General features: G+C 33.8%; 1 protein-coding gene across 7 annotated transcripts in view; it reads left to right on the top strand.

Moving 5' to 3' along the window:
• FER (FER tyrosine kinase) overlaps positions 1–16,892 on the top strand; it is a 435,215-nt gene that overhangs the window by 81,149 nt on the left and 337,174 nt on the right. For 6 of the 7 annotated variants that reach the window (XM_041752267.1, XM_041752266.1, XM_041752262.1 and 3 more), the window contains one exon: positions 16,155–16,338. In XM_041752267.1, coding sequence (XP_041608201.1) covers positions 16,155–16,338 — 184 coding nt within the window. Of the gene's footprint in view, positions 1–4,900; positions 4,971–16,154; positions 16,339–16,892 lie in introns of those variants that run through there. The other variant, XM_041752268.1, reaches the window with a different exon arrangement.

The raw sequence follows: 16,892 nt of genomic DNA, 5'->3' as shown, positions 1-16,892 counted from the left end.
TCTATTTCTGTTTTAGAGTAGATGTATTTTGTCAAATGTTTGTCTTTATATCTATCAAGATAAATATTTTTTTCTTCTTTTTGTTTGATATGAATTACTTTGACTTTCATGTTTCAAATATTATACCAATCTCACATTCTTGGGATAAACTCCTCTTGCTTATGATGCATTATCAGTGTTTATATTGTTGGATATGGTTGGTTAAGTTCCGAAAAAATTTTTGTTTATATCTTTGTTTCTTGTATTTTTGTCTAAATTTATTATAAAGGTAATGCTATTCTGTGAATGGTTACTTCCTGTTCGACTTTTTAGAAAGGTTTGTGTTCACTTGGTAATTTTTCTTAAATATTGGTAGAATTCACTTGTGAAGCCATCTGGGCCTGCTTGTTTTTCTTTTTACTTTTTGGCAAAGATTTTTAAACTATAAACTCATTTATTTTTATTAAAGCAGACTATTAATCTGTTTCTTTTTTTTTTATTAATCTGTTTCTTTTTGAGTTTTAGTAGGTTGTGTCCTTCAAGGAAATGTCCATTTTACCAAAGTTGTTGAATTTATTGGTATTAAATTGTTCATAATATTTCCTTATTTACCTTTTTAATTTGTAGAATCTATGGTGACTTTCTCTTTCCCATTCTCAATACTGGTATTTTATGTCTTTTTACTTTTTTCATAATCATTCTGAGTAGAGGTTTATCAATTTTATTAATCTTCTCAAAGATCAGCTTTTGTCTTTATTGCTTTTTTTTTTCTATTTTTCTACTTTCTTTTTAATTGATTCCTGCTCTAATATTTGTTATTTCTGTCTTGCTTGTTTTAGGCTTAGTTTGCACCATTTGAAAAATTTAAATGTTAATGTGGAAGCTAAGATCCAATGGTTTGAGAACTGTCTTTTTTTCTATACAAGCATTTTGGGCTGTAAATTTCCCTACGTACTGTTTTAGCAACATTCCAAAAATTTTCATGCACCATCTTCATTTTCATTCAATTAAAAATATTTTCTAATTTCCCTTTTGTTTTTTTTCTTTGATTTGTAGGTTAAAAGTGCGCGATTTAGTTTCTAAACTTTTGGCATTTTTCTAGCAATGTTTATGTTTTTTTATTTATAATTCTGTTTTGCTTTGATAATTTTTTTTTATGAGTTCATTTCTTTAAATTTATGTGTACATGTTATCTGGCCCACAGTACGTTCTGTTTTCATAAATGTTTCATATACACTTGAGAATGTATAGTCTGCTGCTGTTGGTTGAAATGGTCTCTATTGTCAGCTTAGTCCAGTAAGCTAATTGTGTTTTTTTCTTATTATTTTTAACTGATTTTTTAACTGATATTATTTTTAACTGAAGTTCTTACTGATTTTCTGTCTCTTTAAGGATTAAGAGAGGGCAATGGAGATCTCCCACTGTAATTGTGGATTAGTTTAATAGTCTATTTCTTCTTGTAGTTGTCAGTTTTTTGCCTCATGTATTTTGAAAATTTGTTACTAGGTGAATAAACAGTTAAGATTATTGTATCCACTTCATGACATGACCCTTTATCATTATAAAATGGTCTTTTTTATCCTTGGTAGTATTCTTTGGTGCATTGTCTGTTCTATCTGATATTAACATAATTACTCCATCATTACGTTGATTAGTGTTTACACTAATATGTACATATATATTATTTTTTTCATTCTTTTATCTGTTTTAGTCTTTGTTTTTGAGTTACATTTCTTGTAAGCACTGTATAGTTAAGTCATGTTTTTTTATCTTGTTAATCTCTACCTTTTAATGGGGATAATTAAACTATATGTAATGTGACTTTTGATAATATTAGGATTAAACCTGTCATCTTGCAGTGTGTTTTCTCTTTGTTTCACTTTTTGTTTTTTTCTCCTTTTTGTTTTATCTGCCTTCTTTTGGATGAATTGAAACATTTTCTTAAGATTCCTTTTAAAGACTGGGCAGCCCTGGTGGCTTAGTGGTTTAGTGCTGCCTTTGGCCCAGGGTGTGACCCTGGAGACCCGGGACCAAGTCCCACGTCGGGCTCCCTGCATGGAGCCTGCTTCTCCCTCTGCCTGTATCTCTGCTTCTCTCTCTCTGTGTCTTTGATGAATAAATAAATAAAATCTTTAAAAAAAAAAAAGATTCTTTTTGACCTCTTTTGTTGTCTTTAATACCTATAACTTTTTGTTTTGTTTTGTTATCTTTAGTTTACCATAGTATATCTTCAGGTGTTGTTATGACATTTTGCTTTTAACCTGGGACTCTTACATTAGTATAGTCGTCTGGTCTGTGTGCTATCGTTGTAATATGTTTTACTTTTGCATATGTTGTAAAGTCCCCCTACCTTGTTAATATTTTTGTGTGTGTTTAAGTAGTCAGTTATTTTTAAAACTACAACGGAACATCTCAGATATTTATTTAGCTATTTTTTCTAGCATTTTGTATTCCATCTGGTATCATTTTACTTTTGCCTGAATGACTTACCTTATTGTTTCCTGGAATGTAAGTCTGTAGGTAATAAGTTCTTTGTTTTTGAATACTTGAAAACGTTATTATTTCACCTTCGTTTTTGAAGTATATCTTTGTTGGGTATAGAATTCTATTTTGGCATTTAATTTTCCTGTTTAGATCTGTAAAGATGTTCTAGTATCATGTCATAGAGAAATCTGCTCTAATATTTATCTTTGTTGTTTTGCACATTTTATTTTCTTTTGGTAGCTTTTAGGATTTTCTTTTTATCATTGGTTTTAAGCAATTTGATCATGATGTATATTGCTGTAGTTTTTTTTTTCTTGTGTTTGTGGTTTTTGAGCCTCTTGTATCTGAGAGTTTATAGTTTTCTTTTTTTTTAAAGATTTTATTTATTTATTCATGAAAGACAGAGAGAGAAGCAGAGATACAGGCAGAGGGAGAAGCAGGCTCCATGCAGGGAGCCCGATGCAGGACTTGATCCCGGGACTCCAGAATCACGACCTGAGCCAAAGGCAGACACTCAACTGCTGAGCCACTCAGGTGTCCCAATTGCCAGATTTTAAAATTTCACTATAGTCTTCCACTTGTTTATGTTGTAAAAAATATATATATGATCTTTACCTGTGTACCTATATGCAGTCCCTTTGTTCATATGACATGTAGCATTTTTTTCCAAAGTTAAAAAATATATTTTTAAGAGTAAATGTAATGCATGGTAATTTTATAAAATGTAAGCAACACTGTATTACTATACAGTATTGAATTAAGTGAGTTCAAATACAGTGTTAATTCGAACTTTTAATTTATTTTATTTTTATTTTTTTTAAAGATTTTATTTATTTATTCGAGGAACAGATAGAGAGAGAGAGGCAAAGATATAGGCAGAGGGAGAAACAGGCAGAGGGAGAAGCAGGCCCATGCCGGAAGCCCAACGCAGGACTTGATCCCAGGTCTTCAGGATCACACCTTGGGCTGAAGGTGGCGCTAACCCACTGAGCCACCCAGGCTGCCCTGCTTCGAACTTTTGTAGTTTGCCTGAAGATGTACTAAGTATCAGAAAAGGTGTTCAAAATAACTCTCATAGTTACGTATTTTTATATAGCCTATTTAATTGATTCTGTGTGACTAGAATTATGCTAGGGTTTTACATTTACCAATCCTCAAAATACTCACAATAACGTTTGTGGGAGTTTCTCTTACATGAGTAGAATTCTCAGTTCTTCTGATTTGTCATACATCATATTCAAGAAAAAGAAGACAAGATGAGCTACTCCACATTACCACATGCCGGTAACAGTCTAGTGAAGTTTAGAAGGAGCTCTCTTCACCCACTTTTATAACAAGAGTAGGGAAACAAACTCTCCTTCAAATTTTCTTTCTTTATGGGAAACAAAACAGAATACTAAGAGATTTGTAAGCTCCTTGATTATTTACAAGCCCTCACTTATTCTGTGCAGAGAGAACAAGAGGATACCTATTGCTAGAACTATGGGGTGTTAGCTACAAGTCTTATTCAGAAGTAAATTTTTCTGTAATTGGGAAGTAGATTTTCTTAAATTGCCTCTTCATACATTATGAATAGTTGTGTGGTATTTTATAGCCAATTAAAATTGATTAGATCCATTGAGTTGTCTCTTTAGAGTACTTTAATTATGAAAACCAGTTTGAAATGAGTCCAGATTTGAGACAGATGGTTAAATTTATGTTTAAATAAATCCAAATTAAAAAGAATGAGTAAAACTTTTTAAAGACTCTTTTAGTTGATTTTCTCATTTTCAGTCCAGCAAGAATGGCAACTGGCCTTCCTATTCAATAATCTCTAAATCTTGGAGATTTTTAAATATTAAAATCTGATATATGGAGGTCTTGTAGACAAATGTTCTGAAATTCAAATTTACCTCTCAGGTCAACATAAGGAAGAAATCCATTTTGGATACAGGACTTGTAAAGACCAAAAGCCAAATTCAAGCAATGTTTGTTGATCATCACTTCTATTGATGTGGCTTGAAAATGAGAGGTTTTCTCTTTTTCTTTTCTTTCCCTTTTTTTTTTCTTTGGACCTACGTATTAATACATGATATATCAGCAGCTAACTTATGGCATGAATGCTTTTCATTGCATGGAGCTTAATATGATAGGAACTTTACAAGGTCATAAAGAGTAACGACACTCTTCATTGTTAATCTAATTTGCATTGGGTTAAAGTTGCAGAAATTGGGTGACAGTTATAATATTCTCATTAGATGCTGAAATATTATGTGTGATGGAATATGCTACATGATTCATTTATATTCTGCAGATAACTTCCTAAAATTAAAATAAAGTGAAAGCACAGTAATTTGTCCCTATTTTTCTTAGTTTTATTGAATAAACAAAGCTAAGTTTCACATACAAAAAGATGAAAAGAAATGATATCCTTTTGCTGATTTTCCTCTATATTTTATAGGTGAGCTCCTTAACACTGTTAGTTTTGGACTTGATTACTAGAAAGATGATATAAACAGATGCAGAAGGTAAAATTGTAATTTTTCTATAACTTTAACTTTTTAAAAATTTTATTTAAGACTAAATTTATTTTTTAATAGTAAGAGCTATATCAATTTATGTATTTTCTTTTTATGTGCTAGGCACCGTTATTTGTACTAGGAATCTTGTAGATAACAAACCATACAACAATTCTTGCCTCTATCAGGCTTATATTTTAGAGAAGTTAATTAATTCAACAAGTAAGTGAAACGTATATTAGATGGTGATAAGTACCATGGAGAAAAATGAAACATGGTAGGTGGATAGGATGTTGGGAGGATGATTGGGTCAGGCTTCATGGAGAGAGCCATAAATGAAGGGTGAAGGAAGTGAGGAAGGGGAGTGTATAATTATCTTGGGCCAAGAGTATTCCAGGTAGAGGGAATAGCCAAAGCAAACTCCTTGAGGGGATCATGTCTGGCATATTTGAGAAGTGGTACAAATACTTTTGTGACTGTAACAGGGGGACCAATAAAGAAAGACATGGAGTATGGGATGAAATCAGAGAGGAAGACTGATGGCATATAGTAAGGGACACCCACATTTTGAAGGATTTTGGTCATTCTTTTAAAACAGTTTGGCTTTTACTCCGAATAAAATGGGAAGCCATGGTGGGTTTTGATCAGAAGAGTGACATGAACTGACTTACATTTTAATAGGATAACTCTGGCAGCCTTGTTGAGATTATGAGGGGTGGAAGGAGGATGGAAGTAAGGAGATTGGTTCCAGGCTATTGAAGTAATCCAGGCAAGGGCTTATGCTTGCCTGGACCTGGGGTGGTAGTAACAGAAAGAGGTTAATTTCTGGATATACAGTTGATTCTTGTTATCTTCAGTGGTTATATTCTGTGAAATCACTCTGAACACTAAATTAGTATTAACTGAGTACTGATTCATTACCCTTGGTGGACGTAGCATAAAGGGTTAGATTCCTATCAGCAGGGTCACGACATTTTTCATGACTGATCCAGTACATCATCTTGTTTTATGTCTTTTTGTTTAAAGACACCTTGTTGATTTGTTAACATTGAACCCAAAGCCAACAGTGCTATAACTCATTACTAAACAAAGCTATCTGATATGTGTATTTTCTCTAGAAGGTACGTTATAGCCTTCTTGGTCATAAGAATACTAGACAGAGCTTGAGCACTATGGTTAGCCATTTTAAACAGCAAAATCATCAACTAAGCACAAAAATGTAGTAAATGTGGAGCTAAACCGACTGCAAAATGGACAGCTCACAGTATGAGAGCTGAAACAAAAAGCTAGACATGGCTTTATTTGACCTCACTTGGGAACATGTATATCAAATGACTCCTTTGCTACTCTGTGCATGTGCCTATCTGTAATTTGCCTGGAGAGCACTGTGTGTAATGATTTTGGGATTACAAACAAGTTTAGACTATAGGCATATTTAGAAACATGGAATCCACGAATGTATATATTGAAAATAGAGCCTAATGGATTTGCTGATGAATGGATGTAGTGTGTGAGAGAAAGAAATCAAGGATGATTTTAAGATTTTTGGTCTGAACAACTGGAAGGATGGTACTATTGTTAGCTGAGATGGAGAAAAATGTAGGAGTAGCAGATTTGGAGGTGAAGATCAGGAGTTTGGTTTTTAGGTACTTATTAGATATCTTAGTAGAGACATCAAATTTGTACTTGAATCTCTAGCTCTGGAAAATTCTTGGGAGAGGTCTGGAGTAAAAGTATAAACTTGAATATTAGGTACTTAAAGTCATGCTGTTTGATGACATTACCAAGGGTATTAATTAAGATAGAAAAGAGAAGAGTCCCAGGACTGAGCCCCACACTAAGAAGTCAGGGAAATGAGGAAGAAATTGAAAGAACTCCAAGATAAAAGGAAAATCAAAAGACTGTGTTATTCTGGAAGCCAAATGGGGGAGGAAAGGATTTCAGGGAAGAATAGCAGATCAATTAGGTTAAGTAGTGCTTAAACATAAGGTGAGGACCAAGATTGGGATTTTGTAAAGTGTCGGTTATTGGTGGCTTTGAAAAGAGCAGTTTCAATATTGCAGTAGAGGGAAAAGCCTAAAATGGGATGAATTTAAGAAAGAGAGAGGAAAGAAAGTGGAGATCACTGTACAGACAGATCATTTCAGTAGTTCTGCAGTAAAGGAAAGAGAGAGGGAAGTAACTGAAAGTAGTTAAGGGAGGGTTTTTTTTTTTTTTTTAAAGATTAAGAGCAACTTCAGCTTTTTTGCTGATAACAGTGCTCTAGGAGGAAAGGAAAAGCTGATGAGGCCACAGAATGAAGGAAGAATGGCTATATCCATGCCCTTGAGGAGGTAAGAGGTGGTGAATCTAGGCCCTAAGTGAATGGATTGGTTTTAGCAAGGAGCAAAGGCAGTTTGTTCATAGTCATAGCCTAAGAGAAAAGCCTGAATGCCCCTTTATACAGGGGAGAGGGTAGAGGGTAGATAGGCTGCTTAGAGCTTGTTGGTTTTCTTGAGATTTTTTTTTAAATTTTATTTATTCATGAGAGACACAGAGGCAGAGTCAGAGGGAGAAGCAGGCTCCCTGTGGGGGGCCTGACGTGGGACCCGATCCCAGGACCCCAGGGTCATGCCCTGAGCTGAGACAGCTCAACCACTGAGCCCTCAGGCATCCCTACTTTTTTATTCTTAATGGGATTCTTGGGCTGCCTCTTCACACGTATGTGATTCCAAATTCAAAATCATAAGATATAAACCAGTAAGTGTACAGTGAAGAGTTTTTCTATACCCCATTACCTATTTTTTTTCTCCAAAGGCAGAAAAATATCTTCTAGATATTTTTTATGTATATCCTGTAGCTTTTAATCCCCTTAATTAAAGGTATTCACCAACTTATTAGGTAATCTTGTGTATTATAGTACATTATTCAGTTTCAGGTCACTTACTGGTTGGCTATTCATGCTAAATAAATGGTGATCTCTACACTTCTTCCTCCATAATTATATCCTAACATTATTATGACTGTTTTGTGAGCCTTTGTTTTAAATTTCTTGTTAAGTATCTTTAAGGCAAAGACTATCCCTCACAGAGCATCCTTTAAAGACTTAGAGGATAAAAGCCTTTCATTTGCTGGAGACATTGTTATTCCACACACTTGACTAGTCTTATAAAGTAGAATGATAGTTTTGTTTTTTGTTTGTTTTTTATTCTGGCTAGCTTTGTGTACTAATACTGCTCAGTGTGGAAACATACCTGCTTTGAAACACATTTTGAAACTAAGTTTTCTTTTTTATTTTGGGAAGTAAGAATTTTGATATTTAAAGAACAAATCATTGAGATGTTTCATCTGTAGACTACTCCATTTTTTTAGACTTAATGAATATTCAGATGCTTTTGATTTTTGATCAGATTTCCACAGCTTTTGATTTAAATTTTTAAAAAAAATTTAAATTCAATTAATTAACGTATAATGTATTTTTGGGTTCAGAGTAGAGGTCAGTGATTCATCAGACTTATATAACACTCAGTGCTCATCACATCATGTGCCCTCCTTAATGTCCATCCCCCAGTTACCCCATCCCCTCACCTATAGCTCCTTCAGTGACCTTCTTTTTGTTTCCTGTGATTAAGAGTCTCTTATGATTTGTCTTCCTCTGATTTCATCTTGTTTTATTTTTTCCTCTCTTCCCCTATGATCCTCTGTTTTGTTTCTTAAATCCCACATAGGAGATAGATCACATGATAATTATCTTTCTCTGATTGACTTATTTCATTAGCAACACAGCTTTCAATTTTTAACCTTTATTTTTGACATTGTTTCAACTGACTGAAATATTGAAAAAATAATACAAAGAATACCCATATACCGTTCACTCATGTTCCCCAGATATTAATATTTTGCCACATTTACTTTATCTTTTCTTTCTCTGTATGTGAGAGAGAGAAACTGAAAGTGACTCCTCTGTCCTTTTGATGTGTTCCTGTCATTCATTGAACACTTATTTTCTGGCTCATCTTGTACTTTCCATGCTCTAGATTCTGCTCCATGTCTCTAAGGAACCAAAGTTCCTTTTAATGGTCTTCCGTTTAGTATTTAGAAACCATTATTTGGACACTGGGTGTGTTCATTGCTACTGGGGTGTCTTTGTTCTATCTAGGTCCTCTTACTGGACAGAAATGAAAAATAAGTAAATGTTTATACAAACATGCACACAAGTATATCTATGCCTAATTTCTATATCTGTTTATATTAATTCATTTCTTCCTCACTCCTTTCATTGTGATTACATTATTCACTGGAAATAAGGGTTGATTCATTTGTTTCTGTTCTATCCCATTTTTAGTTGTTTTCTCCTCTCTTATTCCTACTGCTTTTGTTTACTTGTTTCATTAATGGTTAAACATTAATGATTCCAAAAATCAGAACTGTATAAAACTATATACTTAGAGAACTATATTTTCTTTAATTATTTCTCTTTCTTACACAAAAACTATTATATTTTTTCACTTTGCTTTTCTACTTGACATTGTGCCCTAAAAATAACAATACTTCAGTTTGTAGCTTTATTTCTCATTCTTTTTTAACTATTGCATAACACTTCATTGAAGTTTATTCAAGTGCTTCCTGTATATGGACATAGAATTTTTTCTAATTTTTCCAATTAGATACACTACTACCATGAATAACCCTGTGCGTGTGGGTTGTTGTTTTTTATCATTGGAGAAATGTCCTAAGCATAAATTTCTAGAAGTCTGTGATTGTAGTTGTAAAAGGTAAATGTATTTGTAGTTTATACCTTCTATAAAGATTGTTCCAATCTGCATTCCTATCAGAATTGTGTAAGAGTACCAGTTTCTCTACACAGTTGCTAGTATGCCAATTTGCTAGGTAAAAAAAATAACATCTCATGGTTTTAGCTGGCATTTCTTTTATTATGAGTGAGGTTGACCATCTTTTTATATGCTTAATGTCGCATTTTAATCTGTGAATTGTCTTTTGCCCATTTTTTTCTTTCAACTTTTTGGCCTTTTTTCTCCTTAAATTTTAAGAATATATCTTTATCTGTTATTCATGGTACATATATTTTCTACTAATCTTGTTGGTTTTCATTTGACCTGGTATAACGTGTTTCCCCCCACTGACTAATGATGATACCCAAGCTACTGATACTGCTATGAGAAATAAACTGTCCTTTGTCTCTGTCCCAGGAGACTTGTGTCTTCTGCCCACGTCCATGAAGTTGAGGCCGGCTAATTTGTTAGCTTGCATGTAGAGTAAAATCTTGTACTCTTCATGCTCTTGACAAAGATTGATGTGTCTATTCTAATATATATCTCTTTCTTTTTTTTTTCTGTAGGATTTATTTTTTCTCTCACTTCTTTTTTTCCTACACAGTTTCCAAAGTTTCTTCATTTTAAACATTCGCCCCCTGGCATGTTACCTTTATAAGACTGTTTCCTTTGCCTATCACATGCCCTTTTAGTTCATTTCTTGCAGTCAATTCTGTGGTTGATCATTATGCTTTTCCGGTATTTTCACATGTACAATGAACTTTGTTCTTCTGATAATGGCTTTATTTTTTTTTTTTTAAGATTTTATTTCTTTATTTGGGAGAAAGAGAGCCGAGAAAGAGAGAGATCAGAAGCAAGAGGGAGGGGCAGAGGGAGAAGCAGACTCCCTGCTGAGCAGAGAACCTGACTCTGGGCTCCATCCCAGGATCCTGGCATCATGATCTGAGCCAAAGGCAGATGCTTAACCAAATGAGCCAACCAGGTGCCCCAATAATGGTTTTAGATCAGTCTTAAGCACACTGCTAGGTTTTCTCTTTTTCTTTCTCTGTTTTTCTTCTTTTTTTCTGAACAGCCCTTGGTGTCCATGGAGGCTTGCAATGGGAGGGTGAGAGATCTTTTGCAGAGATTTGGTGTTTAATTTTCTACTCACAGAAAATTTAAAATTTGGACATTCTCTGCCTATTATGCTGAGGATGTAGATTTATTTATTTTTCTTTTTGTTCAGATGCTATTTGGGAAATTCAGAATTATGCTGTTACTTCATCCCAGCTACCTGGAATCCTCCCCTTCACAGCTTTGTTATATTATAGAATATAGATTTGAGTATTGTATACATTCAATTTCTAGGTTTTTGAAACATTATTGGTCAGTTGAATCTAGCAATCACTGTATACAAGGAAATGATATTGCACAGAGTTAGAGAGCATACTCTTTAAAGGTATTTTGTTCAATTTTTAAATAAAATACCACTGTTTTTAGTTACTTAAACAGTTTAGAGCCCTAACACATGTCTAGTAAATATTTCTGGACTGATATATCAATTGTTCTTATACCGGGAAATTTATTAAAAGTAGCACAGTGTGGATATACTTATAGTATTTTTTAGTGCTTTATAGGACTATATGATCCAAAGATTTTTTTACCATCTCTCCAAATTCTGTGCCTTTGGTGTTGTATTTTGATGGTTTGCCATTCAGTCTCTATCATAACCCAATGAATTGTTAAGGGCAGATTATTTAACTCCTGGGACGGGAAATTAGAAGCTAAAATTTAATTATAAGACTTGCTTGGGTTGCACAGCTAATCAAAGGAGCTGAGAGAAAAACTGACTTCTTGACTTTGCTTTTTTGTCTGAATAGCATTGAGTAAAATGGGTAGCTCATTGATTGTTCCCATGTGTCATACTTGAATTTTAACTTCCATGTGAAAAAACGTATGTGGGCATTTGCCCCGTCACTCATAAGTTAGGATTAATTCTTGTTCATTGTTTTCTTATTCAGAGTAGTAAGCAGAAATTGTATAGTTGAGGAGGAATGTTTTGAAAGGAAGGAAAAATGTAAGGTGGTAGACTGTTTAGTAACCCAAATGAAAGCAGAGTCTACTTGCAGGCATTTGCTTTTCGAAAATAATCACTTCTCATTTATTATCAGGAGGCTTTCCATCATAATATTTAACAAATGGTAAACACTTCTGAAGTTTATAATAAAAAATACTTGACTTTCTAGACTAGTTTAATGAGTAGTCTTGCCTGTCTCTTGTAAATGTCAAACTTGCATAATTGAGTTTAGCTAGCTTCATAACATTGTTTATGGCATGACATGTTGTATATACACTCTGTTATTACAAACATTAAACAGATTTGTCAACAAGTGGTGGCAAAAGAATTATAATTCTGTCTCTTTGTGAAATTCATTATGTGGAGGAGGAAAATTGGACTTTATCCTCCCTGATAATTGACATATAGGACAACTTCATGCCCTGCCTTAGTGCCTCTTATCATTTTTTTTTTTTTAAAGCATCATATGGCAACAGAGGTATGATTCAGTGTCTGTCAATAAAAAGTTACTTGCTCTGCACACTTCACATTAATTTTAAGCTCTAATGTAGTTATTTAAAAGTTAAGAAAGAGTAATACTGATGTGAAATATTCTGCACCAAGATGCTATGTGGCAAGAATCGTGTTAGGTAGTTTTTTGCAACACATTTTAGTAAGTGAATGGAATTGAAAAAAATTTATTTGGAACTTTGGTTTTCACAGAGTATTACTATTTCTTGAATTTTCTTATATAGTTTCTATGGGACCTAAGTAATTATATTAAAGCAAATCAGGAAAAAATATAATAGAATCCTGTTTAAAATCATGGCAAATAAGCATGTTTTTGAAACTTTTTGTTCGTTTTTATAGGGGAGGGAGCATGCACAAGTACACCACATAACCAAACGCATAAGTGTATGTGAGCTAGCTAAAGAGTACAAAAGCAAACAAACCAAAAACCTACTTAGACATACCCCTAAATTCAGTTTTAAACCCAAAGCTCTTTTTAAAGACTTTATTAGTAACAGTAGCATTTTAATGTAATGAATTTTGCCTTGGATGTTTTCAAAGGCATTTAATTTTTTCTAAATCACGTTAATGACTGCTGTTAAGCTGTTGATAATTAGGTTTGGTTGTAACAGTCTTTTTCAGATTGTTTATCGTATTTTAGATATAATAAAGAAAGAGAAATCAGAAATTCTTAACTTTTTAAATGTTATTTTAGATTACAAAATCTTAGCTGAGTATTGCATATTTAGTGCATCATTTTTCACTAGTTAGAAAGACAGATGGGCAGTGTGCAGTTTAAAAATCTGTGCAAATAGGAGGACAGATGGGTGGTTTAAATGTCTCTATGAAAATGTTTGTATGCAGAGCTTGACTCCTGAAGTTATACTAAAAAACCCAAGTAACTAATTAGGAATAATAGAATTCATATAAAAAGTAATATTTTTAAAAAAGACATTAAATATGGAATTAATTGAATTTACTATAGTTAATCCTTTTTGAGTTTACAATAAAAATTAACAAATTAGAATACAGTACTTAAATGTTCTTGCTTGGTAAATGCTTGCCTTATTTTCTTATTATCAATGTAGACCCTGGAAACTTTACTATTTGGAATCAATTTGTCTGTGTAATTGTATATGACTTTTTTGAACTCTTGTTAGAATTTGCTGAATTAAAGAAAAAACATTTGCTGAATTTTAAGTAATGTATCTATAAACTAGCTTTAAAATGATAAATGAAATTTTAAAAAGAACACAAAAGCAAGGGCCTTAGAAAGGGCTCTCTTTGGCAGCTTCTGCAGCAGGTGTTTGTGGACTTTTTGCTCTGATTCAGACATTAATGTGATAGCTCCCAGCCAAGAAAATTCATTCCAATTTGGTTGGGTATGCACTTTGGCTCTTGGATATTAGCTTCATATAGGAGTCTCATCCGGACTTATGTGGATAGGGAGAAAAAAAGGTTGTTGCTTTAGTGGCTGGCCATAGATGCATCATTGCATTGACTCTTGGGGACATTTTTTCAAATTTATTTTTGGAAGAAGGATGCCAAGTAGCAATATGGATAGTATTCTTTTTTTTTTTTTTTAAAGATTTTATTTATTTATTCATGAGAGACACACACACACAGAGAGAGAGAGAGAGAGAGAGAGAGAGAGAGAGAGGCAGAGACACAGGCAGAGGGAGAAGCAGGCTCCATGCAGAGAGCCTGACGTGGGACTCGATCCCGGGTCTCCAGGAGCACACCCCGGGCTGAAGACGGTGCTAAACCCCCTAGCCACTGGTGCTGCCCAGCAATATGGATAGTATTCTATGAAAAAAAAAAAAACTATCATGGTGATTGAACATGTAGGAGAATGTATTTCTGAGAATCTTAAAAATCATTCATGATTAGTATTATTGAAGTGACTTGTTAATTATGAAGTTAAAAAGATTATCCCTAATGCCATACAGCGTGAGGGAAAATTTCTCTAGGGATTTATATTAACTGAGGCAAAAATTTTATTGTTTTTTTCAGTGAAGATTTAAAAAAAATGAAAAATTCAAATAGAATTTTTTAAAAATCACAGGGCATCCTTCATAGTAAGGGGAAGAGTATGTCATGAATTTATTTCAATTCATATTTAAAAATGTATATGACTTTGGCTCATGATGTAATATATATTATCCTGTGATTTGTAGTCAAAAAGTGAGAAAAATCTTCTTTAGTGGCTCATGTTATTTTTTTCTGATCCTTTCAGATCAGAACTGAATAAATATATTTACTCCCATCCCATCAGTCTGGTGTTAGAGCCTGTTTCCAAACAGCAGTGAGAAGCGTTAGGAAAGATACTCTGGTGATTCAAATATTTTCTCCTTGAGAAGTTATTTATTTTATAAAGCAAAATAAATTATCTAGGGTAGCAATTTCAAATGACTTGGGTAATTAATAGTATCCCCATGTGCAGGAATGGCTGGAGAATTAAGCTCCGTGAAATAATCGCGTGCAAGAATTCAGTGGTAGTTCTAGTACTTGGAACCAGTAGAATTTCCAGCTTCCATCATGCTGGAAAGATTTCCTTTTCCACCAGCTAGATGTGGTTCCTCTGCTTGAGAATTGGAGGGGAGATGAGAAAGGCAAGGGAACTGTTCTCATTCTGCTGCCCTGCCTGTCTGTGCACTTTGGAGGGTCTAAGGTTTCCTCTCTCCACAAAAACACTGACTTTTTTTCTCTGCTTTTGGCTCTGAGCTAGAGACATTCTCCAACAGGGAATGCTTTTCCAACTCCTACCTATCAGGAATATTGAGATGAGGGGCAACAGATAAGAGCCTGTGGCATCAAAAATTTTCAACATTGATCTACTTTTAGAGGATTCTCCTTGGAAAAGAGGGCAAAAATTAATAAATATTTTGAAAAGTTTATTCCTTAGATCCAAATAATTGACAAGAAATATTCAGTTGGCACTGAAAATTGTAGATCTGCTTAAAAATTTTATTTATATAGTCATTTATATTGTTAATCTGTAAGTATTTTCTGAATGATTTTAGTGGAGGTACACACAAAATTTTAGTTCATAGTATTGTCAATATCTCCTGGACATCTCCCATGTCAAATTTAAATTCTCTGCTTGATTTTCAAGTCATTTACAACGTAAAATTGCCCTGCCTCTATAGACACAGTTCTTTCACTTCCTTAAAACTTACTCTCTTTGAGCTTATTTCTTTGCTTGCCTATGGAATTTTGTTTATTATCTCCATATTTTCACTCAGTATTCCAATTTACCAGACCAGGGGCTCTATCGAGGACTTGGTTTTGCTAGGTACTGAATTCCTAATGTTTAGCACAGTTCCTGGTGGTGATGAGTTGATACTATTCATCGAATCAAAGGCAGAAAGGCAGAAAGAGAGGGTGAGAGGGAGGGATTATTGTCCATTCTGTCTTTCTTTTACTTTCCTGTACATAACCCATGTTTGGTTTTTCTACAAAGCCTCCTCTGGCTCCCGTGGTCTTTATTGATACCTCAAATACAGGCCTCAAAATTTAACATTATTTACAAGTTTTCATGTTTTCTTAGTTACACAGTTTCATGTACATTGTTGTCCAGTTTGGTGTGAACTTCTTAAAGATAAGAATCATTTTTCTGTAAAATTTTATTACAAAAGTATCCATTAACTATCAAACATTTACTGTAATATATGCCTCCTTCATAGCAGCCTGTGTGCACAGGACTGGCAAATAAGTGGTACTTTGCATAAAGCTGAGCATATCATTTATGTCCAATAAAATTTTGTTGATTCTTCATAAAATGTGTGAAATATAAAATAGTAGTCACTCAGGTTGCATATAGGGAGGATAAAGCCTCTTTATCTCTTCATTAACTTTCTTCAATGTCTTCTCCAGGGAAAGAAACCGAAAAGGCCAAGGAACGATATGACAAAGCGACAATGAAACTTCATGTATTGCATAATCAGTATGTATTGGCACTGAAAGGGGCACAGCTTCATCAGAATCAGTATTATGACACCACACTTCCTTTGCTTCTGGACTCTCTTCAGAAGATGCAAGAAGAAATGATAAAAGCACTGTAAGATACATTTCCTATTTGGCATAAAATCCCCTTCCTGAAATGATTTTAATGTTATTCTCTCTCCTGGGTAAGCTTTCGGATAAGAGTTGTCTGTGTTTTGTGAGCTTCGTTATTGACCTAGCCCAATGTGTTTTTCAGATCTGTTTTACCTTGGTCCTTCTTGATTTTCACTTCTGGTATACATTCATTTTATTATCATCTCTTAGACCTTCCAGCTAGCCCTAAGAATGGTCCTTCTTTTTGTATGTTTTTGTTCTACTCCCATTAGCTGGAAATTTAGGTAAAAAAAAAAAATTCATTAATTGACAGGTGTTAAGAAGTGAATATCTATCTTCAGAGGGTTGAGTGTTTAAGTATTGAGCAACTTAGAAGTCCAAAGGAAATAATTTTTTAAAGTTTTAAATTTTAATTCCAGTCTAAGTTAACATACAGTGTGATGTTAGTTTCAGGTGCACAATGTTGTGACTCAGCAATTCTATACATTACTCTGTGCTCATCATGATAAGTGTACTGTTGATCCCATTTATCTATTTCACCTGTCACCCCACCCA

The sequence above is a fragment of the Vulpes lagopus genome, chromosome 4, assembly GCF_018345385.1.
Source record: "Vulpes lagopus strain Blue_001 chromosome 4, ASM1834538v1, whole genome shotgun sequence".
NCBI lineage: Eukaryota > Metazoa > Chordata > Mammalia > Carnivora > Canidae > Vulpes > Vulpes lagopus.
The sequence above is the reverse complement of the archived record's forward strand: the minus strand, read 5'-3'. Positions and strand labels throughout refer to the sequence as shown.